Source organism: Salmo trutta, unplaced genomic scaffold (assembly GCF_901001165.1).
Source record: "Salmo trutta unplaced genomic scaffold, fSalTru1.1, whole genome shotgun sequence".
Classification (NCBI taxonomy): Eukaryota; Metazoa; Chordata; class Actinopteri; order Salmoniformes; family Salmonidae; genus Salmo; species Salmo trutta.
The window spans coordinates 351,771-378,564 of record NW_021822630.1 but is presented as its reverse complement, the minus strand read 5'-3'; the positions used below and the strand labels follow the sequence as shown (position 1 = coordinate 378,564).

The 26,794-nt window shown below is 38.9% G+C and overlaps 2 protein-coding genes across 6 annotated transcripts in view; one reads left to right on the top strand and one right to left on the bottom strand.

Moving 5' to 3' along the window:
* Window positions 1-4,474, top strand: part of LOC115183059 (calmodulin-regulated spectrin-associated protein 3-like) — a 53,760-nt gene extending 49,286 nt beyond the window's left edge. For 4 of the 5 annotated variants that reach the window (XM_029744421.1, XM_029744419.1, XM_029744422.1 and 1 more), the window contains 4 exons: window positions 17-119; window positions 378-496; window positions 1,036-1,154; window positions 2,326-2,628. In XM_029744421.1, the coding sequence (XP_029600281.1) occupies window positions 17-119; window positions 378-496; window positions 1,036-1,154; window positions 2,326-2,628 (644 nt within the window). Of the gene's footprint in view, window positions 1-16; window positions 120-377; window positions 497-1,035; window positions 1,155-2,325 lie in introns of all 5 variants that reach the window. The other variant, XM_029744418.1, reaches the window with a different exon arrangement.
* Window positions 4,475-6,899: 2,425 nt separating this feature from the next.
* Window positions 6,900-7,597, bottom strand: LOC115183053 (nuclear receptor subfamily 5 group A member 2-like). The gene is made up of 2 exons (XM_029744406.1): window positions 7,444-7,597; window positions 6,900-7,126 (listed from the first exon to the last, which is right to left on the bottom strand). The coding sequence occupies exons 1-2, from the start codon at window positions 7,595-7,597 to the stop codon at window positions 6,900-6,902; spliced, it is 381 nt and encodes a 126-aa protein (XP_029600266.1).
* Between the last annotated feature and the right edge of the window lie 19,197 nt (window positions 7,598-26,794).

The following is a 26,794-nucleotide window of genomic DNA, read 5'->3' as shown; positions in this document are numbered from 1 at the left end:
CTCTCTCACTCACTAGGCTCCAAACTCAACAAGGTCTATTCCCACTCTTCCATGAACCTGTCCTCAATGGCTAACGACACTGGCAACAGCGGGACACTGACAGTCAGGAAATCTCCCAGGTAACTAACTGTCAATCATAACAAGTTGTATTTTACTGCACTGCTATGGTAACTGTACCACACAGGTAGCTATGGTTAACCATAACGAGTTGTATTTCCCCCCCCACAGGGACCTGTAGCTGCCCGACTATGCTCCCGTCCTCACTATTGGCCTGTTTTTTTTAAACAAATGTGTGATTCAGTGTCTCTGTTTTATGTACCAGTATATAGATTGTTTTGTTGTTATGCTTCACAACAAATTTCCTCTCCTCCCTACAGCCGATCTCACTCCCCCTCAAGGCTGATGTCACCAGGACGAATGGCCAATCAGAACGGAGAGAAGGACTGGGAGAATGCCTCCACGGCCTCGTCTCCCGCCTCCATTCCAGAATACACCGGTACGTTTACCTTACGTTACTGCTTACTGTTAACCATCACTCGGGGTCCATGACTGTGACATACCCTCTTCCAATATTCCTGTTCCAATAATAGCCACACTAGCATTCATCAATAATCTTACTTAATCCAGAACTAAAGTCTTGTGTAATTGGCCAGATGCTCGATTAAGAAAGAGAACCGGAACGAAGAGCTCTCTCTTTGAATGTTCCCTCCTCGTCCGAATATTGAAGACCTGCAAAATCGTGATTTGTCCAAAGTACCAGAACTAATGCTGCTCGTTATCTCACGCATCCCTTTGTATCATGACAGATCTACGCTACCATTTATGTTTACGATAGATTACTTTATCATAAGTGGAATGCTAGTGTGGATATGGGAACAGAGCCTATACTGAGAATACGATGTCATCATAAGTGTCTGTTTGAACCAATCCACCACATATTAATAGAAAGCCCATATTGGAACATACTTGGTCTTTGATATATGGCATGTTATTTGTATTGATTGTGTTTTGGTGTTGATTTGTGTTGGCTTCCAGGGCCCAAGCTGTACAAGGAGCCCAGCTTCAAGTCCAACAAGTTCATCATCCACAACGCCATCTCCCGCTGCTGCCTTGCCGGCAAGGTCAACCAACCGCAGAAAAACAAGATTGTAGAGGTCAGAAATCTTTAAATCAACAACTCCCCTTAGAACCTTTTAAATCAATGTGTGCATCCCAAATGGCACCGCCATAATCCATTATAGTGCACTTAGGGAATAGGGGTGCCATTTGGGATGCAATCAACCCCTGTTAGAGCCCTATAAATCAACAACCTTGCTAACCCCCTCTCCGCTCCGCTGGCTGGACTGGCTGTCAGAGTCTACCTGGTTGGAGCCTCCCCACTGCCACTGTTCATATCCCGTTTACCTCCTCTCTCTCAATTCAATTCAAAGGGCTTTATTGGCATGGGAAACATATGTTTACAAAAGTGAAATAAACAATAAAAGGTGAACAGTAAATATTACAGTTCCAAAATAATAAAGACATTTCAAATGTCATTATGTCTATATACAGTGCTGTAACGATGTGCAAATAGTCAAAGTACAAAAGGGAAGGTAAGTAAACATCAATATTGGTTGTATTTCCAATGATATTTGTTCTTCATTGGTTGCACTTTTCTTGTGGCAACAGTTCACACATCTTGCTGCTGTGATTGCACACTCCACCCAATAGATATGGGAGTTTATCAAAATTGGATTTGTTTTCGTATTCTTTGTGGGTCTGTGTAGTCTGAGGGAAATATGTCTCTCTAATATGGTCATACATTTGGCAGGAGGTTAGGAAGTGCAGCTCAGTTTCCACCTAATTTTGTGGGCAGTATGCACATAGCCTGTCTTCTTTTGAGAACCAGGTCAGCCTACGGCAACCTTTCTCAATAGCAAGGCTATGCTTACTGAGTCTGTACATAGTCAAAGCTTTCCTTCATTTTGGTCAGTCACAGTAGTCAGGGCCAAATGGCATTGTAGTTTGCTCATCTTTTTTGTTCATTCTTTCCAATATGTCAAGTAATAATTTTTTGGTTTTCTCTGGGTCTAATTATGTTGCTGTCCTGGGGCTCTGTTTGTGAACAGAGCCCCAGGACCAGCTTGCTTTGGGGACTTTTTCTCTCTGCCTCTCTCTCTCTCAATTCAATTCAATTCAATTCAATGCTTTATTGGCATGGGAAACATATGTTAACATTGGCAAAGCGCTCTCACTCTAATGTGTATTTGTATTGAATTTGTTGAATTGTCATTGTTAAAGTGTTTTTAACATTGTTTTATCTTCCCATCTCCTTCTATGGTTCAGGAGATGGAGAAGTGCCAGGCCAACCACTTCCTCATCCTCTTCCGTGACTCCAGCTGTCAGTTCCGGGCCATCTACACCATGAACCCAGAGACCGAGGAGATGGTGCGCCTAACGGGCATCGGGCCTCGTGTCATCAGCCCTGCCATGGTGGAGTCCATCTACAAGTATAGTTCGGACCGCAAACAGTTCACCACCATCCCATCCAAGACCATGTCCATGAGCGTCGATGCCTTCACCATCCCCGGGCACCTGTGGCAGAGCAAGCGCCCGGGGACCCCCAAGAAGCTGGGGACCCCCAAATAATAATGACAACATCTCAATGATGGAGGTGGTGATGGGCGGGGGGAGGAAGGAGGTGGACATATCTAAATCAGGGGCCCCTCTACCCCCAGTCAACCCCCTCCTTTCTCTTATATTGGTTTGGTCCAGTGTTGGCTGTAGATTTGGAGACTGCTTTAGCTCAGTAGGCTGGTCAGTTAGACCGCCGGAGGGATCTGAAAGGAATAAATGACACTGGTGCCTATACAAACCGCCTGTCCAACCGGATGGTCTCTGCCCCTTTAAGACCAACCTGGGTCGTATTCACTGGGAAGCAAACGGACCAAAACAGGGAGGGACTACCTGAATGTGTCCAATGAGAAACGCTTGTTTTTCGTTGCAAAATGTTTTGCTGCGGTGTGCACTAATGAATATGACCCTTATCAGCTCTGTGTATGGGGGACATTGGTACATGTCATGTGACAAGGGGGCAAGCTACAGATAATCACTACTATTAAAGCCATTCATAGGGCTCTGTCTGTCACACACTACACCACGTAGGGGCCTCTGATTCACCCCCCCCCCCCAGCCTGATCTACCTAGATTGTAAAATAATAATAATAATGTTGTGATAGGACTGGAATGAACAAGGCTTCTTCCCACTGTACTGGACCTATCACCCCCAGGGCCTGGCTCCCCCAGCCTCCTACTGCCTTCCCTTCTCCCCCTGACCCTACCTGCCTTCCCACTGCCTCCCCTTTACTAACCCCGTCCACAGTCATCCATTGTGACCTTAAACACTCGGTGGGGAGCGTGAGAGAGTACATCTCACACACTGCCGCAGCTCTCTGAACAGAACATGGCGGGGAACAGACCTGCAATCTCTCTTTTCATTTCATCTGACCTTTCTTTCTCCTCCTGTCCGCTGCTTTTCCGTGCAGATGGGACAGAAGAACCCAAGCTGAAAGAAATCCAACTTAGCAAACTGCTCTCTCATGAATGTAGGGCGCACGAACCACTCTGCTCCCCCAGTTTTCATTCGCCAGTCAAGTACTGGGAGGTACTGTATTGCCGAGGGCTCTAGCACTCTTGACTGGCTGCCATGCCTGTCAGTCAGAGCGGTATAAAGGCCTCCGCCCGTCTCCAACTGTGCTTCAGCTGTAGACATCTGGATGTTTTTTTACACCACTACTTTTGACATGTGCTGAGTGAATCGCTTCAGCCTTCGCAAGCAGAAATGAGAACTCAACTCTTTTTTTTTTTTTTACTTGCTTTATTTCCTATTTCAGTACGAGAGGAGGAATGAAAATAGCGTAATACCGTTGTACATGATTATCTTGATTAATAATATTGGAAAAAATGAAGGACTTTATACTCTGTTTAGCATTACCCTGGATTCACATTGTGTGGAGAGAAAAAAAGAAACGAAAATGAATGACAATTTAATATGTATGAATGTTGTTTATCGCTAATTACTTTCATTTTGACAATGATTTGTACAAACAAGTTGAACTATTTATAAGCTAACCTGCTGCTTTACCATTAGTGAGGTGTGTGTGTGTTTGAGAGAAGAGCGTGCAAGTGAGTGAAAGAACGAGTAGAAAAACTGTCTAACAGACACTTAGCGGACTCTCCACATTCTGAGAAATAAACCGAGAAGGACAAAAATGAACAAGACGTGTCATTTGAGATCACACACACAGTATATGTTACCTGTGAATGAAGGATAATCAGGACTGTATCAGCCCTAATTTGGTCCCTCTGCAGGTTATGGTGTGGTACTATATGCAGTTTTGGGTAAGCCGAGACCCCATAGGGGACACAAACGGTGTTTCTGGTGTAATGTTTTTTTCCATTAAAGTGATGATTCACGTTCATTTCATAGAAGTCATGTCCTGTATGTTGTCTTTTCATTTTGCTCTGTTACCACCGTGTCAATGTGGGCCGAGTATTTGTGTTCCTCTCAAATTGTTCTTGATTACAGATCTATCCCAGGTAACTGGACCAGGCTAATACAATCCTTTTAAAAATCACCATTACCCCTTTAAGTTTCTGTCATGCTCATCCTTAGTGTTTCTGGACCCACCTTAAATTAACAACTTTAAAAGCTTAACAAAGCCTTCATGAACCAATTATAGGGCGACATACAGTAGGTGCTTCACAAATAATTTAGAAGCCTAATTGTACTATATAAAAAAAAATCTAACCTTTAGCGCTTATCCAAATGTGACAGATCTTATTTCACATATACAGAATGGTCTTTGCTAATAAATGATTTCTAAAGCATCTACCGTATGGAAGCCTTAGTGTTTATGAAAGCTTCATAAAACCTTTTAAAGTTACATTGCCTATCAGTTCCACATTTTTAAAGTTTGAGAGAATTTCTTGCCTTTTCGGTCTCTTTTTCCCCTCACTTCATTTTGATTTTTAGTTTAAGTCCGTACTATCACTGTCAGCATTAGCAGAATTGCACTGTGACTAAGAAGAGTGTTTTGCTAAATGCCATGTGTTTAACAAACTCGTACCCTCTATGGCCCATGTCAACAAAAAAATGTGTGTGAAAATGGTTGAGCGCATTCTTGCTTGCACACACACACACGCGAGGATTCCACTTTTCACAATTCTTGTTTATAGGGGCGTCATGCACCCCAAAAATCTGAGGGGGAACAAAGTGAGGATGGCTGGCAGGTGGTTCGGAGGTGGACTAGGTCCCCCGTCTGGAAGTTGGCGAATTTAGCATTTTTCAAACACCTGAAACAGCTTTTTCCTGCAATCTAGAACCATAATCATTATGCTTAATTAACACATATACCTCTTGAGCAGTCTGTATCCTCCTGAGTGTTTGTTCTTTTAATGAAACGAAATATACTCAAATCTGGGTACAAGATTAAAGGAATGTGAATCTTATTCAGTACATTTAGTAATTGCTTGCCTTTCTAAAGTCTACCAACCTTGCCAGCAGGCACGCCAGCTAACATAGACAAGCTAGCTACTAACTTGATTGATAGCCTGAAATGGCTTCTTGGTAGCTAGTTGGGAGATGGCTAGCCCAGATTGGGAACCTATAACCAACTTCATAAAATTGCGAGTAGAAAGTGGCGAGTAGTATTACAGAGAAGGAACAACCAAAAATTCATAAAATGTACAGGACATTTCTGCTTGTATATTTCAAACAGGTCTTGTGGTAAAGGGATGACATACCTTTCTCCAGATTTTATCTGACATAAAAATAATACACAGCATTAATTGTCTTGTCAAATGATATATGTCGTCTGCATAATGGGTGTACAGGAGAAGAGGAGGGAGCATATGGCAGTGTTTTGGTTCCTACTCCCATCTGAATGAATACTGACTAACTCGGGGTTTCAAACAAATGATCAATTGGAGATGTGTTTAAATAATTTAATACTTATCTGAATAACCGGTAATGATTACTTGGGAGGAAACACACAAAGTAGATGGATGTTGTTACTAACCACAGGTCCTGGATCAGATGTTAATGTCTTATCCCCTTAATGGTTGTGGTGGGGTCATCTGGGCCCAGCTTTTCAAAAATGGATTTCAGCTATCGGATAGGAGTAAATGCATAGAGAGAATATATAGAACAGGTGTCCCCATTCAAGTCAATGATTTATTCATTCTATTTCTATGCATTTAATCCTATCCGATAGGTGAAATCCAGATAACTTTTGAAAAACTGGGCCCTGATCTTAGATCTGTGCTTAGGGACTATGTTTCCCTTTGATTACAGTCTTGGTGGACATATAACAGGCTCATTGGCAGTTGATCAAGTCCTGGGCATCAGGGTGATGTTCAGTATGCAGAAAATGTTTTGAAATGCAGTGAAACAGGGAGGTAATACCTAGATTTGTTCTGTTTGCTCTTCGTTGCAAAATGTTTTACTATGATGTGCCCTATTGAACAGACACCTGGGTCGTGTTCATCATGCTACACCTTGGCAAAAACGTTTTACAATGGAATACAAAAACATGTTTTTTTATTGGACAAGTCCAGATAGTCTCACCCAGGTGAAGGAGAGGGAGCCCATCAGCCTAGTCCAGCAGGCAGCCTTCCAGCAGGTAGTTGTTCAGCTGTGCATAGAAATCAGCATCTCTGTGATTGGAACAGTGTTGTGCGTCCCAAATGGCACCCTATTCACTATATAGTGCACTACTTTTGATCAGAGCTCTATGGGGCCTGGTTAAAAGTTGTACACCATGTATGGAATAGGTTGCTTTGGGACAGGCCCAGGGTGTTGTTCAACTGTGTTTAGCGTTCAGCATCTGTTAGCAGTGCAAGGCGATATTCAGCTGTGTTTAGCATGCAGCATCTGTGAGCAATGAGTTGCAGGGCAGATCGCCCAGTAGGTGGCGCTGGTACAGATACTCCTCCACCTGCAGGCTGATGCTGCGAACCTTAGGAAACCGTAGCAGCAGTTGGCCAAACTTGTCGGAGTGACCCGGGTAGGTGTGGTCCATCAGGGTGCGGTTCACCTTTTCCTGGGTCAGCTCCTTCTGCCGGCGGTCCTGCACCGACTTCACGTCTGCAGGGTCGAAAAGGACAGGTAGAGACAGTTAGTGCATAGCTAGTTGAACACCTATAAACCATCTGTAGGGGACTACCAAAACTGACTTCACGTCTGCAGTGTGGAAAAGACAGTCAAATATTCAAACTGTCTCTGCCTATCTTACGAAGTGTCTATGAGATTGTCTAATACAAAAATATATCAAGTTGTCAGTTTCCAGTGGAGATTCCTTGGCTGAGAATCAGTCAACCAGGGACCAAAACTAGAACCAGTGACCTACAGCAGAGGTACTTCAGAGCAAAGTAACATTCAGTAGGACCGGAGGACTCACTCACCAGGGTTGAGGAGGACCAGGTATTTGAGACTCACAAACTCCTGTGTGTCCAGGTGGAGGGCCTTGAGTTTGACCACCAGGTCCTGAGACATTGACACCAGACTGGTCAGAGTGACCCCTGCCTGGGTCAGGACGTTCGACACCTCAATCTGCATCATAGAGACAGGACTATTTAGGACCTTATTGGACTTCCAGACTTGACAGCTTCCAGACTATTCAAAACTTTAAAACATTTTACGACTTTCAGACTAACTTTTAGACTATCCAGAGTTTTATGTGTTTGTATGACCTTTTTTTCTCTCTCCACATTTAAACTGAACAAAAATATAAACGCAACCTGCAACAATTTCAACGATTTTACTGGTGGTGTTGGTGTTCATATAAGGAAATCGGCCAATTGAAATAAATAAATTAGGCCCTAATCTATGGATTTCACATGACTGAAAATACAGGTATGCACCTGTTGGTCACAGATACCTTTAAAAAAAGGTAGGGCGTGGATCAGAAAACCAGTCATTATCTGGTGACCACCATTTGCCTAATGCAGCACGACACATCTCCTTCGCATAGAGTTGATCAGACTGATGATTGTGGCCTGTGGAATGTTGTCCCACTCCTCTTCAATGGCTGTGTGAATTTTCTGGGTATTGGTGGGAACACGCTGTCATATACATTGATGCAGAGCATCCCAAACATGTTCAATGGGTGACATGTCTGGTGAGTATGCAGGACATGGAAGAACTAGGACATTTTCAGCTTCCAGGAACTGTGTACAGATCCTTACGACATGGGGCCTTGCATTATCATGCCGAAACATGAGCTGATGGCGGCAGATGAATGGTACAACAATGTGCCTCAGGATCTCATCACGGTATCTCTATGCATTCAAATTGCCATCAATAAAATGCAATTGTGTTTGTTGTCCGTAGCTTATGCGTGCCCATACCATAACCTCACAGCCACCATGGGGGACTCTGTTCACAGGCCGGCTGGACGTACTGACAAATTCTCTAAAGCGACATTGGAGGTGGCTTATGGTAGAGAAATTAACATTTAATTATCGGGCAACAGCTCTGGTGGAATCTTCTGTAGCCAGCATGCCAATTGCACGCTCTTTCAAAACTTCCAGTGCGGAGAGAGTGTGTGGAGAGAGCGGGGTGACATGGGAGAACTTGGGAAGGTTGAACACCAGGCTGACTGCAGAATTCTGGATAAGTTGCAGGAGTTTGATAGCACAAGCGGGGAGCCCAGCCAACAGTGAGTTGCAGTAGTCCAGATGGGAGATGACAAGTCCCTGGATTAGGACCTGCGTCTCTTCCTGTTTGAGGTAGGGTCATACCCTACGGATGTTGTAGAGCAGGTATTCCCAAACTGGGGTACGCGTACCCCCAGGGGTATGCGCAATGCTGTCGGGGGTACGCCAAATAAAAATGTAATGCACATTAAAAAAACAAAAATAACGTTAAAAAAATACAAATAATTTCTTCACATTTTCAAACAGTCTATTTATATTTTCAAATGGGGCTATACGGTGCTATCCAGCGGGGCTATTTTTCTCGCCTGAGTAGCCTCGTTTCACTGCCAAAAATAAAATTACATGGCGGGCCTGGCACAGCTCCTGGTATATGTCTGTTACATTTATGGGGGGTTAATTAAGGAAGACATCCTCTTCTGCAAACAACTGGAAACCAGGACAACAGGAGAGGATATTTTTAAAGTACTGGACAGCTTTGTGACATCAAATGGGCTTTGGTGGTCAAGATGTGTTGGTATCTGTGCTGTTGGCGCAAAATACATGACAGGGAGACATAGTGGAGTGGTAACGCGCGTACAAGCAGTTGCTCCCGACGCCCCTTGGATACTCTGCAGCATCCACTGAGAGGCTCTTGCTGCCAAGGAAATGCCTGATAGCTTGAAAGACGTTTTGGACACTTCAGTTAAAATAGTTAACTTTGTTAAAGCAAGGCCCCTGAACTCTCGTGTATTTTCTGCTTTATGCAATGATATGGGCAGCGACCATGTAACACTTTTACAACATACAGAACTGAGCTGGTTATCAACAGACAAAGTATTGACACATTTTTGTGAATTGAGAGATGAGCTTAGAGTTTTCTTTACTGACCATCATTTTCATTTGTCTGACCGCTTGCATGATGACGAGATTCTCACATGATGTCCTATCTGGGTGATGTTTTTTCTCGCCTGAATGATCTGAATCTAGGATTACAGAGACTCTCCGCAACTATATTAATGTGCGGGACAAAATTGAGGCTATGATTAAGAAGTTGGAGCTCTTTTCTGTCTGCATTAACAAGGACAACATACAGGTCTTTCCATCATTGTATGATTTTTTGTGTGCAAATGAACTCAAGCTTATGGCCTCTTTTGACCTCACCCTTTCTCAGTCCCCTCCCACTCACAAGGCAGGCAGTACGCTTGACCTCATCTTTACTAGAGGCTGTTCGCCTACTAATCTCACTGCAACCCCCCTCCTAGTCTCTGATCAGTACTTTGTTTCCTTTTCTGTCTCCCTTTCCTCCAACCCTAGCCACTCAGCCCCTACTCAGATGGTAATGCACTATTGCAATTTTTGCTCTCTCTCTCCCACCACTCTCTCCTCTTCTGTCCTATCATCTCTCCCTTCTGCTAAATCCTTCTCCCTCCTGTCTCCTGATTCTGATTCTTCAACCAAATGGAAGTAAGTAGTTATGTAGGCCAAATATAAGTAGTTATAATGTCATAACGAGTCAACCAAAACATTTACAATTGAGAGGAATATGTTAGTTAATGTAGAGACAAACGATTGTGCATATTATTTTGTCATAAAGTTTATTTACAAAAATCACTAATTAGCAAGTTAGCTGACTAGCTAACATTAGCCAGCTAGGTAGCTAGTGTTATGACAGAATTAATTTATAATTCGTGTTGTTTGTTTTAGGGACTCCTGAGAACCAGCAAACCAGGCTGTCGTCTTGTGAAATAGTGGATGTAAAGAATCTAGCTAGCTAAAGCATTTACTGCAAATTGAATGTACAATTGTGTAAGCTTGCCTTGCAATGCAGCTGAAGTAACATAGCTAGCTAACTATTTACTTGCTTATTGTGTAGTGGATAAAAATAACTGTATGGCTATGGATGTGTAGCTAGTTACAGTATGCAGCCGATCTGTGTATGGACCCTAAAACGTTTGGTATGAATATTAGTTCAGAACCTATCTATGAACCTCAGCTATTATAGTTGTTGTATCAACTTCAAGTCTGAATGGCATTAATGAAGCCTATGTATAGAGTAGAATATAATAACTTTATTGTACCAAGGATGCAAGTCTTATATACATGTACTGTAGTTATTACCACGCATGAGATTCCCACATTGTAGTCTGTACATTGAATATATTCACTGATCATGTACTCTTCCTTGGCAAACAAAGGTGCGGTTCAGGTATGAATCTCTGAGACATTCTTTTTCAGTCACTCCATTATTTGAATGATGCTATGTCTTCATGTATGTATTACAATTATACACTTCAACAGTGTTTACCACTCCTGCTCCTGGGACATCAATGATTACACATTGTAACTATGCAATAGACTAGAAACATGATTTAAGTAAAGGCTGATTTACAAATCAAATTCATATATACAGAAAAAATACTTTCCAAATGCACAGTATAAGTGACTGTGTTGAGCTTCACAATCAATTTTAGATACTTTGGATGATTTGGACATGGTGTGTGAAAAATGCCAATATCGGTCCCACAATTTGTGCTCATTTACAAGTTGAAGCCTCATAAGGACAACAGGACATACAGATGACAACCAGTTAGGAATTAGTTTGTTGGAATGAGAAAGCATTGTTTTGGGGGAAGATAGCACAGACTGACATTTTCCATTGACAGATTAATCTGAGGACACAGGATAGTATTTCAATGAGATACTTAATTTTAACCAGCGGAGAATGTGAAACGCTTTAATGAAAAGTTCATTATCCAGGTGTTATAAATACATAATACATGCATTATAAATATGATAATTGTAATATTATATTATAAATACAAGTTCAATCTGTACTTCAGTGCACATATGTTGTGCATTATAAAACGAGAAACGAGGAAGAAAGATGAGGTGGGGAGAGAGGTGTAGAAGACTGAAAGGGAAAGAGGAAAGAACAGCGGCATATGATTCATGAATTACAGTGCTACCCTAATATTATCTCAGTTCATCACAATTGCGGTGTCTCCTAACCAGCCTTGGGCCCCCAGTTGGCCCAAACGGTTATTTTAAGAGCAGGTGACAGGACTGGCTTCCTCTCTCACATCAAAACATACCTGCAGACGAGAAACAGATGGATAGAGAGAGAGCATAATTAAGCCTTGTTTTTTTATTCTAACACGGTCAGTCATCATAATCATCAGCAGGTGAAACGCAAAACTGACCTAAGATCATTAACTCTGGGACTACTACATCTCTGTCTGTATTTCATTGTAAAGCATCTCTTTAATAATACTTCCTGTTGACCCGACCAAGTGACCTCTCACCTATAATCATGCTGTGTCAGCCAGGTCAGATACGGGAGGGGTACATCAAAACAGCTGATATAACCTAGAGAATTTAGGGAGAAGGGGGAGAGGGATGAAGTGAAGAAGAGAGACTGTTATTGGGTGTGTGTGTGTGTGTGTGTGTGTGTGGTCTCACCTGGTGTCCATACTAAGTGGCTACAGAGTAGTACTTTATGCTGAAAAACAGACACGAGGACAAACAACAGAAGATGTCAATATAAAATACAGTATGCGATGCAGACACCTATCAGAGTGTATCTGAAACATTTAAATATAGAGGGCTATGTGTCTCACCACTTGGTTATTGCAAGGGTAACCCACAGGGAATCATGACTTGGCAGCAACAGATAGTCCAGTGAAAATTACTGTGTTTATGTGGTGTAAATCTGAAAATTAGCAGCTGACATCTTAAGGGTTTTTTCATTAATGCATACGAGACAGGTTCCATGTACAACAAGACAGGCAGAGATGAAGAGAGAAAAAAAGCACAGAACAGTTTAATTACTTCTGGTTATGGACACTTTTGCCAGCAATAACGCTTCACGGCCTGTTCCTCGGACAGTGAACATCTGGCAATATCTACATTTTCGACCCCTTGATCAGCTCGCTCTCTGAAAGTAAAGAAAATAGCATATTTTTTGTAGATATGAAAACAATAACTGAGATATGGTCGTTCAATCTAAAGCAGCAGATGTCATTTTCAGGATACGTCAATACAGCACAGAAAGCTTAACCTGTTAGGGTATAGGGGGCAGTATTTTCACGGCTGGATAAAAAAATGTACCCGATTTAATCTGGTTACTAATCCTACCCAGTAACTATAATATGCATATACTTATTATATATGGATAGAAAACACCCTAAAGAAAACACCCTAAAGTTTCAAAAACTGTTTGAATGGTGTCTGTGAGTATAACAGAACTCATTTGGCAGGCAAAACCCTGAGACAGATTCTGACAGGAAGTGGATACCTGATGTGTTGAATTGACTTTAAGCCTATACCATTGAAAAACAAAGGGGGTGAGGAATGTTTTGGCACTTCCTATTGCTTCCACAAGATGTCCCCAGCCTTTACAAAGTGTTTTGAGTCTTCTACAGTGAGATCTGACTGAAGAAGAGCTTTGGAACGGCGATGGCCCATTAGACACCTGGCGTGCGAGTTGATGGTGGGTACTCTCATTCCGAAACGTTTTAAAAGAGAACCCAATGGTCCGCCTTGAATTTTATTCATGTTCTGGTTAAAAAAGGCCCTAATGATTTATGCGATACAACGTTTGACATGTTTGAACGAACGTAAATATATTTTTTCCGTTCGTGATGTGAAGTGAAGTCCGGCTGGCTTAGATCATGTGCTACAACACGGAGGTTTTTGGACATAAATGATGAGCTTTTTTGAACAAAACTACATTCGTTATGGACCTGGGATTCTTTGGAAGTGACATCTGATGAAGAGAATCAAAGGTAATGGATTATTTACATAGTATTTTCGATTTTAGATCTCTCCAACATGGCGGTTAGTCTGTATCGCAATGCGTATTTTTCTGGCACAGTGCTCAGATTATTGCAAAGTGTGATTTCCCAGTAAGGTTAATTTTAAATCTGGCAAGTCCATTGCGTTCAAGAGATGTAAATCTATAATTCTTTGAATGACAATATAATATTTTACCAATGTTTTCTAATATTAATTAATTATTTTGTTGTCATAACTTGACTGCCGGTATTGGAGGGAAACGATTTCCTGAACATCAACGCCATAGTAAAACGCTGTTTTTAGATATAAATATGAACTTGATAGAACTAAAAATGCATGCATTGTCTAACATAATGTCCTAGGAGTGTCATCTGATGGAGATTGTAAAAGGTTAGTGCATAATTTTAGCTGATTTTATGGTTTTGGTGAAGCCTGTCTTTGAATCGACAATACACTACACACAGCTATTGTCAATGTACTCTCCTAACATAACCTAACTTTATGCTTTCCCCGTAAAACCTTTTTGAAATCGGAAAACGTGGTTAGATTAAGGAGATGTTTATCTTTCAAAGGCTGTAAGTTAGTTGTATGTTTGAGAAATTTGAATTTGGACATTTATTTGGTTTCAAATTTGCCGCTCTTGAAATGCACCTGCTGTTGATAGGGTGCGCCACGGGTGGCACGCTAACGTCCCACATAGCCCCAAGAAGTTATTAACACCAGACTGGTATTGTGGTTGTTCATTAGGTGATGGGAAATATGCAATGATACCTGCACCATCTACACGCTGCAAAGACTCCATAACTCTTCTTCGTGACAGAATGATGACAGAATGACAGAATGATGTTCTTTAACCAGGTTAACTAGCTCTGCTAGGGCGAGTAAAACTGCCAGAGTGGGCTCATTTGTGTCTGGAAGTAGCTAGCAAGCTAGCCTACGATTGCTTGGGTGCTTGACTGCTGTTGTAAGGCCAGAACGCTCAAATCAACCCTACTCCTCGGTCTGAACATCCAGTGTGCGCTCCGAGAGCGAACCGGTCTGAATTTACAAACTGACAATGCTCTGAATTTATGAGCGTCACGTTGTACATTTTCTGTTCCATCCTAACGGAAACCCAGAGGGTATTTCATTTTTCATTTTTTAGAAACACCATGATATTAAGAAAATGAATTAAGCAAGTACCAGTCAAAAGTTTGGACACACCTACTCATTCCAGGATTTTTCTTTATTTTTACTATTTTCTACATAGAATAATAGTGAAGACATCACAACTATGAAATAACACCGGTCTTCCGCGTGCCCCGCATTCTGTAGTACAGACATGGCTTGCTCTCCTTTATGTAAGGAATTAGGCACTTTCCCATGTTTACTACAGTATGTATTGTAGACTGCAGAGTAGCCTAATAAACAAAAACACATTTCGTTAATAAAATAATGCTAAAACAAATACTCCTTTAAACTGCAGATTTAGTTATGGATCCATAATGAATTACTATGGGAATAAATATCACTGATTTACAGAAATATTGGAACAAAGTTGTCTAATGAAGGCAAACTATTTAGAATCCTCCAATCCTGTGTTGATTCTAAGCTTCCTGGAGCAACCGGAAGTGGTTAAATTGACCCTAAAAGTGGTTTGGATATACCCAACCTGGAGTTTGTGAAAAACACTGCTTTCAACCCTCTGTAAATCAGTCAGTCCTTAACGTAAAGACTTGAAACTCCGGATTCTGTAAAAGCCTACACAAAGGAGGATATGCGTTTACTTTCAGCGTCCTGTACCTTCCAGAAGTGCCTTAAATTGGTGTCATAGGGGATGTTTCGAAGGGTTAAGAAGGTCACATCTTTCAGAAATGTCATATGTGTGATTAGGCAACCCTCATGAACTGTAAAATCAGTCATTTCTCCCAACAGATGTCCAAGAAAAAACTTACACACACACACACACACAGCTAGGATGGAGTGACACAGTGTGGGGCTTAACCTGTTTGGGATAGGGGGCAGTATTGAGAATTTTGGGAAAAATATGTGCCCATTTTTAACTGCCTCCTACACCAACTCAGAAGCTAGAATATGCATAGTATTGTTCAGGTTTGGATAGAAAACACCCTAAAGTTTCTAAAACTGTTTGAATGGTGTCTGTGAGTATAACAGAACTCCTATGGCAGGCAAAAACCTGACAAGGTTTCATGCAGGAAGTGGCCTGTCTGACAAGGAGTCGTTCTTCTTGCCTCTGTTTATTGAAGAGTAAGGATCTTAGCTGTAACGTGACAATTCCTAGGGCTCCAATAGGCTCTCAGAACCCGGGAAAAACAGGAACGATGACGAGGCAGCCTCAGGCTGAAACAGATTATCGCCTTTTCCAAGTGTCCCATTAGGTGACAATGGAATGGGGCGCGTGCGCGATTCGCCCCCGTGGAGTATTTTCATTCGGATGTTTAGCTTATTGCAGATTCCCGGTCGGAATATTATCGCTTTTCTACGAGATAAATGGCATAAAAATTGATTTTAAACAGCGGTTGACATGCTTCGAAGTACGGTAATGGAATATTTAGAAATTTTTTGTCACGCCATGCGCCATGCTCGTGACCGTGATTTAGTATTCTGATAGTGTCTAGAACGCATGAACAAAACGTCGCTGATGGAACATAACGATGGATTATTTGGGACCAAACCTACATTTGTTATTGAAGTAGAAGTCCTGGGAGTGCAATCTGACGAAGAACAGGAAAGGTAATCCAATTTTTCTTAAAGGAAATGTGATTTTGGTGAAGGCTAATCTTGCCGGGTGTCTAAATAGCTAGCCCGTGATGGCTGGGCTATGTACTTAGAATATTGCAAAATGTGCTTCATCCGAAAAGCTATTTTAAAATCGGACATATCGAGTGCATAGAGGAGTAATGTATCTATAATTCTTAAAATAATTGTTATGCTTTTTGTGAACGTTTATCGTGAGTAATTTAGCAAACTGTTAGTAAATTCCCCGGAAGTTTGCGGGGGGTATGCTTTTTCTGAACGTCACATGCTAATGTAAAAAGCTGTTTTTTGATATAAATATGAACTTGATTGAACAGACATGCATGTATTGTATAACATAATGTCCTAGGAGTGTCATCTGATGAAGATCATAAAAGGTTAGTGCTGCATTTAGCTGTGGTTTGTGTTTCTGTGACATTATATGCTAGCTTGAAAAATGGGTGTCTGATTATTTCTGGCTGGGCACTCTCCTGACATAATCTAATGTTTTGCTTTCATTGTAAAGCCTTTTTGAAATCGGACAGTGTGGTTAGATTAACAAGAGTCTTGTCTTTAAATAGCTGTAAAATAGTCATATGTTTGAGAAATTGAAGTAATAGTATTTCAAACGATTCAAAAATCGCGCCACTGGATTCAAGTGGCTGTTACGTAGGTGGGACGAATTCGTCCCACCTGCGCCAGAGAGGTTAAGTACCATTTTGCTGTACTGTTTAAACTCGATGAAAGGAACATTGTTGACACTTTTCAGCAAGTTGCAATCATGTAATACAGAAATAAACAGTTTTTCAAAACAAGGTCACTCTGTTAAGTACCATTTTGCTGTACTGTTTAAACTCAATGAAAGGAACATTGTTGACCCTTTTCAGGAAGTTGCAATCATGAAATACAGAAATAAATAGTTTTTCACAAACAAGGCCTGAATCATGTTTGATGCACTCTGTAAGTACCATTTTTGCTGTACTGCTTAATCAGGATAATAGGAACACTGATGACACTTTTCAGCAAGTTGCAATCATGTAATACAGAAATAAACAGTTTTTCAAAAACAAGGTCACTCTGTTAACCTGTTTGGGATAGGGGGCAGTATTGAGAATTTTGGAAAAAATATGTGCCCATTTTTAACTGCCTCCTACACCAACTCAGAAGCTAGAATATGCATATTATTGTTCAGGTTTGGATAGAAAACACCCTAAAGTTTCTAAAACTGTTTGAATGGTGTCTGTGAGTATAACAGAACTCCTATGGCAGGCAAAAACCTGACAAGGTTTCATGCAGGAAGTGGCCTGTCTGACAAGGAGTCGTTCTTCTTGCCTCTGTTTATTGAAGAGTAAGGATCTTAGCTGTAACGTGACAATTCCTAGGGCTCCAATAGGCTCTCAGAACCCGGGAAAAACCTGAACGATGACGAGGCAGCCTCAGGCTGAAACAGATTATCGCCTTTTCCAAGTGTCCCATTAGGTGACAATGGAATGAGGCGCGTGCGCGATTCGCCCCCGTGGAGTATTTTCATTCGGCTGTTTAGCTTATTGCAGATTCCCGGTCGGAATATTATCGCTTTTCTACGAGATAAATGGCATAAAAATTTATTTTAAACAGCGGTTGACATGCTTCGAAGTACGGTAATGGAATATTTAGAAATGTTTTGTCACGTTCTGCGCCATGCTCATGACCGTGATTTACCATTGGGATAATGTCTAGAACGCATGAACAAAACGTCGCTGATGGAACATAACGATGGATTATTTGGGACCAAACCTACATTTGTTATTGAAGTAGAAGTCCTGGGAGTGCATTCTGACGAAGAACAAGAAAGGTAAGACCATTTTTCTTATAGGAAATATGATTTTGGTGAAGGCTAATCTTGCCGGGTGTCTAAATAGCTAGCCCTGAGATGCCGGGCTATGTACTTAGAATATTGCAAAATGTGCTTCATCCGAAAAGCTATTTTAAAATCGGACATATCGAGTGCATAGAGGAGTAATGTATCTATAATTCTTAAAATAATTGTTATGCTTTTTGTGAACGTTTATCGTGAGTAATTTAGCAAGATGTTAGTAAATTCCCCGGACGTTTGCGGGGGGTATGCTTTTTCTGAACGTCACATGCTAATGTAAAAAGCTGTTTTTTGATATAAATATGAACTTGATTGAACAGACATGCATGTATTGTATAACATAATGTCCTAGGTGTGTCATCTGATGAAGATCATAAAAGGTTAGTGCTGCATTTAGCTGTGGTTTGGGTTTTTGTGACATTATATGCTAGCTTGAAAAATGGTGTCTGATTATTTCTGGCTGGGCACTCTCCTGACATAATCTAATGTTTTGCTTTCGTTTTAAAGCCTTCTTGAAATCGGACAGTGTGGTTAGATTAACGAGAGACTTGTCTTTAAATAGCTGTAAAATAGTCATATGTTTGAGAAATTGAAGTAATAGTATTTCAAACGATTCAAAAATCGCGCCACTGGATTCAAGTGGCTGTTACGTAGGTGGGACGAATTCGTCCCACCTGCGCCAGAGAGGTTAAGTACCATTTTGCTGTACTGTTTAAACTCGATGAAAGGAACATTGTTGACACTTTTCAGCAAGTTGCAATCATGAAATACAGAAATAAACAGTTTTTCAAAAACAAGGTCTAAGTCATGAGTCACTCTGTAAGTACCATTTTGCTGTACTGTTTAAACTCGATGAAAGGAACATTGTTGACACTTTTCAGCAAGTTGCAATCATGTAATACAGAAATAAACAGTTTTTCAAAACAAGGTCACTCTGTTAAGTACCATTTTGCTGTACTGTTTAAACTCAATGAAAGGAACACTGTTGACACTTTTCAGCAAGTTGCAATCATGAAATACATAAATAAACAGTTTTTCAAAAATAAGGTCTAAGTCATGTTTGAGTCACTCTGTAAGTACCATTTTGCTGTACTGTTTAATCTCGATGAAAGGAACATTGTTGACACTTTTCAGCAAGTTGCAATCATGAAATACAGAAATAAACAGTTTTTCAAAAACAAGGTCTAAGTCATGTTTGAGTCACTCTGTAAGTACCATTTTGCTGTACTGTTTAATCTCGATGAAAGGAACATTGTTGACACTTTTCAGCAAGTTGCAATCATGAAATACAGAAATAAATAGTTTTTCACAAACAAGGCCTAAATTATGTTTGAGTCACTCTGTAAGTACCATTTTGCTATACTGTTTAATCTCGATGAAAGGAACATTGTTGACACTTTTCAGCAAGTTGCAATCATGAAATACAGAAATAAACAGTTTTTCAAAAACTAGGTCTAAGTCATGTTTGAGTCACTCTGTAAGTACCATTTTGCTGTACTGTTTAATCTCGATGAAAGGAACATTGTTGACACTTTTCAGCAAGTTGCAATCATGAAATACAGAAAAAAATAGTTTTTCACAAACAAGGCCTGAATCATGTTTGATGCACTCTGTAAGTACCATTTTGCTATACTGTTTAATCTCGATGAAAGGAACATTGTTGACACTTTTCAGCAAGTTGCAATCATGAAATACAGAAATAAATATTTTTTCAAAAACAAGGTCACTCTGTAAGTACCATTTTGCTGTACTGTTTAAACTCGATGAAAGGAACATTGTTGACACTTTTCAGCAAGTTGCAATCATGAAATACAGAAATAAATAGTTTTTCACAAACAAGGCCTAAATCATGTTTGAGTCACTCTGTAAGTACCATTTTGCTGTACTGTTGAATCTCGATGAAAGGAACATTGTTGACACTTTTCAGCAAGTTGCAATCATGAAATACAGAAATAAACAGTTTTTCAAAAACAAGGTCTAAGTCATGAGTCACTCTGTAAGTACAATTTTGCTGTACTGTTTAAACTCGATGAAAGGAACATTGTTGACACTTTTCAGGAAGTTGCAATCATGAAATACAGAAATAAATAGTTTTTCACAAACAAGGCCTAAATCATGTTTGATGCACTCTGTAAGTACCATTTTTGCTGTACTGCTTAATCAGGATAATAGGAACACTGTTGACACTTTTCAGCAAGTTGCAATCATGTAATACAGAAATAAACAGTTTTTCAAAAACAAGGTCACTCTGTTAAGTACCATTTTGCTGTACTGTTTAAACTCGATGAAAGGAACACTGTTGACACTTTTCAGCAAGTTGCAATCATGAAATACAGAAATAAACAGTTTTTCAAAAACAAGGTCTAAGTCATGTTTGATTCACTCTGTAAGTACCATTTTGCTGTCCTGTTTAATCTCGATGAAAGGAACATTGTTGACACTTTTCAGCAAGTTGCAATCATGAAATACAGAAATAAACAGTTTTTCAAAAACAAGGTCTAAGTCATGTTTGAGTCACTCTGTAAGTACCATTTTGCTGTACTGTTTAATCTCGATGAAAGGAACATTGTTGACACTTTTCAGCAAGTTGCAATCATGTAATACAGAAATAAACAGTTTTTCAAAAACAAGGTCACTCTGTTAAGTACCATTTTGCTGTACTGTTTAAACTCGATGAAAGGAACACTGTTGACACTTTTCAGCAAGTTGCAATCATGAAATACAGAAATAAACAGTTTTTCAAAAACAAGGTCTAAGTCATGTTTGAGTCACTCTGTAAGTACCATTTTGCTGTACTGTTTAATCTCGATGAAAGGAACATTGTTGACACTTTTCAGCAAGTTGCAATCATGAAATACAGAAATAAATAGTTTTTCACAAACAAGGCCTAAATCATGTTTGAGTCACTCTGTAAGTACCATTTTGCTATACTGTTTAATCTCGATGAAAGGAACATTGTTGACACTTTTCAGCAAGTTGCAATCATGAAATACAGAAATAAACAGTTTTTCAAAAACTAGGTCTAAGTCATGTTTGAGTCACTCTGTAAGTACCATTTTGCTGTACTGTTTAATCTCGATGAAAGGAACATTGTTGACACTTTTCAGCAAGTTGCAATCATGAAATACAGAAATAAATAGTTTTTCACAAACAAGGCCTGAATCATGTTTGATGCACTCTGTAAGTACCATTTTGCTATACTGTTTAATCTCGATGAAAGGAACATTGTTGATACTTTTCAGCAAGTTGCAATCATGAAATACAGAAATAAATATTTTTTCAAAAACAAGGCCTAAATCATGTTTGATGCACTCTGTAAGTACCATTTTTGCTGTACTGCTTAATCAGGATAATAGGAACACTGTTGACACTTTTCAGCAAGTTGCAATCATGTAATACAGAAATAAACAGTTTTTCAAAAACAAGATCACTCTGTTAAGTACCATTTTGCTGTACTGTTGAATCTCGATGAAAGGAACATTGTTGACACTTTTCAGCAAGTTGCAATCATGAAATACAGAAATAAACAGTTTTTCAAAAACAAGGTCTAAGTCATGAGTCACTCTGTAAGTAGAATTTTGCTGTACTGTTTAAACTCGATGAAAGGAACATTGTTGACACTTTTCAGGAAGTTGCAATCATGAAATACAGAAATAAACAGTTTTTCAAAAACAAGGTCACTCTGTTAAGTACCATTTTGCTGTACTGTTTAAACTCGATGAAAGGAACACTGTTGACACTTTTCAGCAAGTTGCAATCATGAAATACAGAAATAAACAGTTTTTCAAAAACAAGGTCTAAGTCATGTTTGAGTCACTCTGTAAGTACCATTTTGCTGTACTGTTTAATCTCGATGAAAGGAACATTGTTGACACTTTTCAGCAAGTTGCAATCATGAAATACAGAAATAAACAGTTTTTCAAAAACTAGGTCTAAGTCATGTTTGAGTCACTCTGTAAGTACCATTTTGCTGTACTGTTTAATCTCGATGAAAGGAACATTGTTGACACTTTTCAGCAAGTTGCAATCATGAAATACAGAAAAAAAAAGTTTTTCACAAACAAGGCCTGAATCATGTTTGATGCACTCTGTAAGTACCATTTTGCTATACTGTTTAATCTCGATGAAAGGAACATTGTTGACACTTTTCAGCAAGTTGCAATCATGAAATACAGAAATAAATATTTTTTCAAAAACAAGGTCACTCTGTAAGTACCATTTTGCTGTACTGTTTAAACTCGATGAAAGGAACATTGTTGACACTTTTCAGGAAGTTGCAATCATGAAATACAGAAATAAATAGTTTTTCACAAACAAGGCCTAAATCATGTTTGATGCACTCTATAAGTACCATTTTTGCTGTACTGCTTAATCAGGATAATAGGAACACTGTTGACACTTTTCAGCAAGTTGCAATCATGTAATACAGAAATAAACAGTTTTTCAAAAACAAGGTCACTCTGTTAAGTACCATTTTGCTGTACTGTTTAAACTCGATGAAAGGAACACTGTTGACACTTTTCAGCAAGTTGCAATCATGAAATACAGAAATAAACAGTTTTTCAAAAACAAGGTCTAAGTCATGTTTGATTCACTCTGTAAGTACCATTTTGCTGTCCTGTTTAATCTCGATGAAAGGAACATTGTTGACACTTTTCAGCAAGTTGCAATCATGAAATACAGAAATAAACAGTTTTTCAAAAAGAAGGTCTAAGTCATGTTTGAGTCACTTTGTAAGTACCATTTTGCTGTACTGTTTAATCTCGATGAAAGGAACATTGTTGACACTTTTCAGCAAGTTGCAATCATGAAATACAGAAATAAACAGTTTTTCAAAAATAAGGTCTAAGTCATGTTTGAGTCACTCTGTAAGTACCATTTTGCTGTACTGTTTAATCTCGATGAAAGGAACATTGTTGACACTTTTCAGCAAGTTGCAATCATGAAATACAGAAATAAACAGTTTTTCAAAAACAAGGTCTAAGTCATGTTTGAGTCACTCTGTAAGTACCATTTTGCTGTACTGTTTAATCTCGATGAAAGGAACATTGTTGACACTTTTCAGCAAGTTGCAATCATGAAATACAGAAATAAATAGTTTTTCACAAACAAGGCCTAAATCATGTTTGAGTCACTCTGTAAGTACCATTTTGCTATAATGTTTAATCTCGATGAAAGGAACATTGTTGACACTTTTCAGCAAGTTGCAATCATGAAATACAGAAATAAACAGTTTTTTAAAAACTAGGTCTAAGTCATGTTTGAGTCACTCTGTAAGTACCATTTTGCTGTACTGTTTAATCTCGATGAAAGGAACATTGTTGACACTTTTCAGCAAGTTGCAATCATGAAATACAGAAATAAATAGTTTTCCACAAACAAGGCCTGAATCATGTTTGATGCACTCTGTAAGTACCATTTTGCTATACTGTTTAATCTCGATGAAAGGAACACTGTTGACACTTTTCAGCAAGTTGCAATCATGTAATACAGAAATAAACAGTTTTTCAAAAACAAGGTCACTCTGTTAAGTACCATTTTGCTGTACTGTTGAATCTCGATGAAAGGAACATTGTTGACACTTTTCAGCAAGTTGCAATCATGAAATACAGAAATAAACAGTTTTTCAAAAACAAGGTCTAAGTCATGAGTCACTCTGTAAGTACAATTTTGCTGTACTGTTTAAACTCGATGAAAGGAACATTGTTGACACTTTTCAGCAAGTTGCAATCATGAAATACAGAAATAAACAGTTTTTCAAAAACAAGGTCACTCTGTTAAGTACCATTTTGCTGTACTGTTTAAACTCGATGAAAGGAACACTGTTGACACTTTTCAGCAAGTTGCAATCATGAAATACAGAAATAAACAGTTTTTCAAAAACAAGGTCTACGTCATGTTTGATTCACTCTGTAAGTACCATTTTGCTGTACTGTTTAATCTCGATGAAAGGAACATTGTTGACACTTTTCAGCAAGTTGCAATCATGAAATACAGAAATAAACAGTTTTTCAAAAACAAGGTCTAAGTCATGAGTCACTCTGTAAGTACAATTTTGCTGTACTGTTTAAACTCGATGAAAGGAACATTGTTGACACTTTTCAGGAAGTTGCAATCATGAAATACAGAAATAAATAGTTTTTCACAAACAAGGCCTGAATCATGTTTGATGCACTCTGTAAGTACCATTTTGCTATACTGTTTAATTTCGATGAAAGGAACATTGTTGACACTTTTCAGCAAGTTGCAATCATGAAATACAGAAATAAATATTTTTTCAAAAACAAGGCCTAAATCATGTTTGATGCACTCTGTAAGTACCATTTTTGCTGTACTGCTTAATCAGGATAATAGGAACACTGTTGACACTTTTCAGCAAGTTGCAATCATGTAATACAGAAATAAACAGTTTTTCAAAAACAAGGTCACTCTGTTAAGTACCATTTTGCTGTACTGTTGAATCTCGATGAAAGGAACATTGTTGACACTTTTCAGCAAGTTGCAATCATGAAATACAGAAATAAACAGTTTTTCAAAAACAAGGTCTAAGTCATGAGTCACTCTGTAAGTACAATTTTGCTGTACTGTTTAAACTCGATGAAAGGAACATTGTTGACACTTTTCAGCAAGTTGCAATCATGAAATACAGAAATAAACAGTTTTTCAAAAACAAGGTCACTCTGTTAAGTACCATTTTGCTGTACTGTTTAAACTCGATGAAAGGAACACTGTTGACACTTTTCAGCAAGTTGCAATCATGAAATACAGAAATAAACAGTTTTTCAAAAACAAGGTCTAAGTCATGTTTGATTCACTCTGTAAGTACCATTTTGCTGTCCTGTTTAATCTCGATGAAAGGAACATTGTTGACACTTTTCAGCAAGTTGCAATCATGAAATACAGAAATAAACAGTTTTTCAAAAACAAGGTCTAAGTCATGAGTCACTCTGTAAGTACAATTTTGCTGTACTGTTTAAACTCGATGAAAGGAACATTGTTGACACTTTTCAGGAAGTTGCAATCATGAAATACAGAAATAAATAGTTTTTCACAAACAAGGCCTGAATCATGTTTGATGCACTCTGTAAGTACCATTTTGCTATACTGTTTAATCTCGATGAAAGGAACATTGTTGACACTTTTCAGCAAGTTGCAATCATGAAATACAGAAATAAATATTTTTTCAAAAACATGGTCACTCTGTTAAGTACCATTTTGCTGTACTGTTTAAACTCGATGAAAGGAACATTGTTGACACTTTTCAGGAAGTTGCAATCATGAAATACAGAAATAAATAGTTTTTCACAAACAAGGCCTAAATCATGTTTGATGCACTCTGTAAGTACCATTTTTGCTGTACTGCTTAATCAGGATAGTCGGAACACTGTTGACACTTTTCAGCAAGTTGCAATCATGTAATACAGAAATAAACAGTTTTTCAAAAACAAGGTCACTCTGTTAAGTACCATTTTGCTGTACTGTTTAAACTCGATGAAAGGAACACTGTTGACACTTTTCAGCAAGTTGCAATCATGAAATACAGAAATAAACAGTTTTTCAAAAACAAGGTCTAAGTCATGTTTGATTCACTCTGTAAGTACCATTTTGCTGTACTGTTTAATCTCGATGAAAGGAACATTGTTGACACTTTTCAGCAAGTTGCAATCATGAAATACAGAAATAAACAGTTTTTCAAAAACTAGGTCTAAGTCATGTTTAGTCACTCTGTAAGTACCATTTTGCTGTACTGTTTAATCTCGATGAAAGGAACATTGTTGACACTTTTCAGCAAGTTGCAATCATGAAATACAGAAATAAATAGTTTTTCACAAACAAGGCCTAAATCATGTTTGAGTCACTCTGTAAGTACCATTTTGCTGTACTGTTTAAACTCGATGAAAGGAACATTGTTGACACTTTTCAGCAAGTTGCAATCATGAAATACAGAAATAAACAGTTTTTCAAAAACAAGGTCTAAGTCATGAGTCACTCTGTAAGTACAATTTTGCTGTACTGTTTAAACTCGATGAAAGGAACATTGTTGACACTTTTCAGGAAGTTGCAATCATGAAATACAGAAATAAATAGTTTTTCACAAACAAGGCCTAAATCATGTTTGATGCACTCTGTAAGTACCATTTTTGCTGTACTGCTTAATCAGGATAATAGGAACACTGTTGACACTTTTCAGCACTTTGCAATCATGTAATACAGAAATAAACAGTTTTTCAAAAACAAGGTAACTCTGTTAAGTACCATTTTGCTGTACTGTTGAATCTCGATGAAAGGAACATTGTTGACACTTTTCAGCAAGTTGCAATCATGAAATACAGAAATAAACAGTTTTTCAAAAACAAGGTCTAAGTCATGAGTCACTCTGTAAGTACAATTTTGCTGTACTGTTTAAACTCGATGAAAGGAACATTGTTGACACTTTTCAGGAAGTTGCAATCATGAAATACAGAAATAAATAGTTTTTCACAAACAAGGCCTAAATCATGTTTGATGCACTATATAAGTACCATTTTTGCTGTACTGCCTAATCAGGATAATAGGAACACTGTTGACACTTTTCAGCAAGTTGCAATCATGTAATACAGAAATAAACAGTTTTTCAAAAACAAGGTCACTCTGTTAAGTACCATTTTGCTGTACTGTTTAAACTCGATGAAAGGAACACTGTTGACACTTTTCAGCAAGTTGCAATCATGAAATACAGAAATAATCAGTTTT

Excerpts from the sequence above, each read along its gene's own strand:
- LOC115183053 (XM_029744406.1), bottom strand. The coding sequence starts at position 7,597 with ATGCAGATTGAGGTGTCGAACGTCCTGACCCAGGCAGGGGTCACTCTG. Across the intron at positions 7,127-7,443 it reads CCTGGTCCTCCTCAACCCTG|ACGTGAAGTCGGTGCAGGAC; the intron begins GTGAGTGAGTCC and ends TCGACCCTGCAG.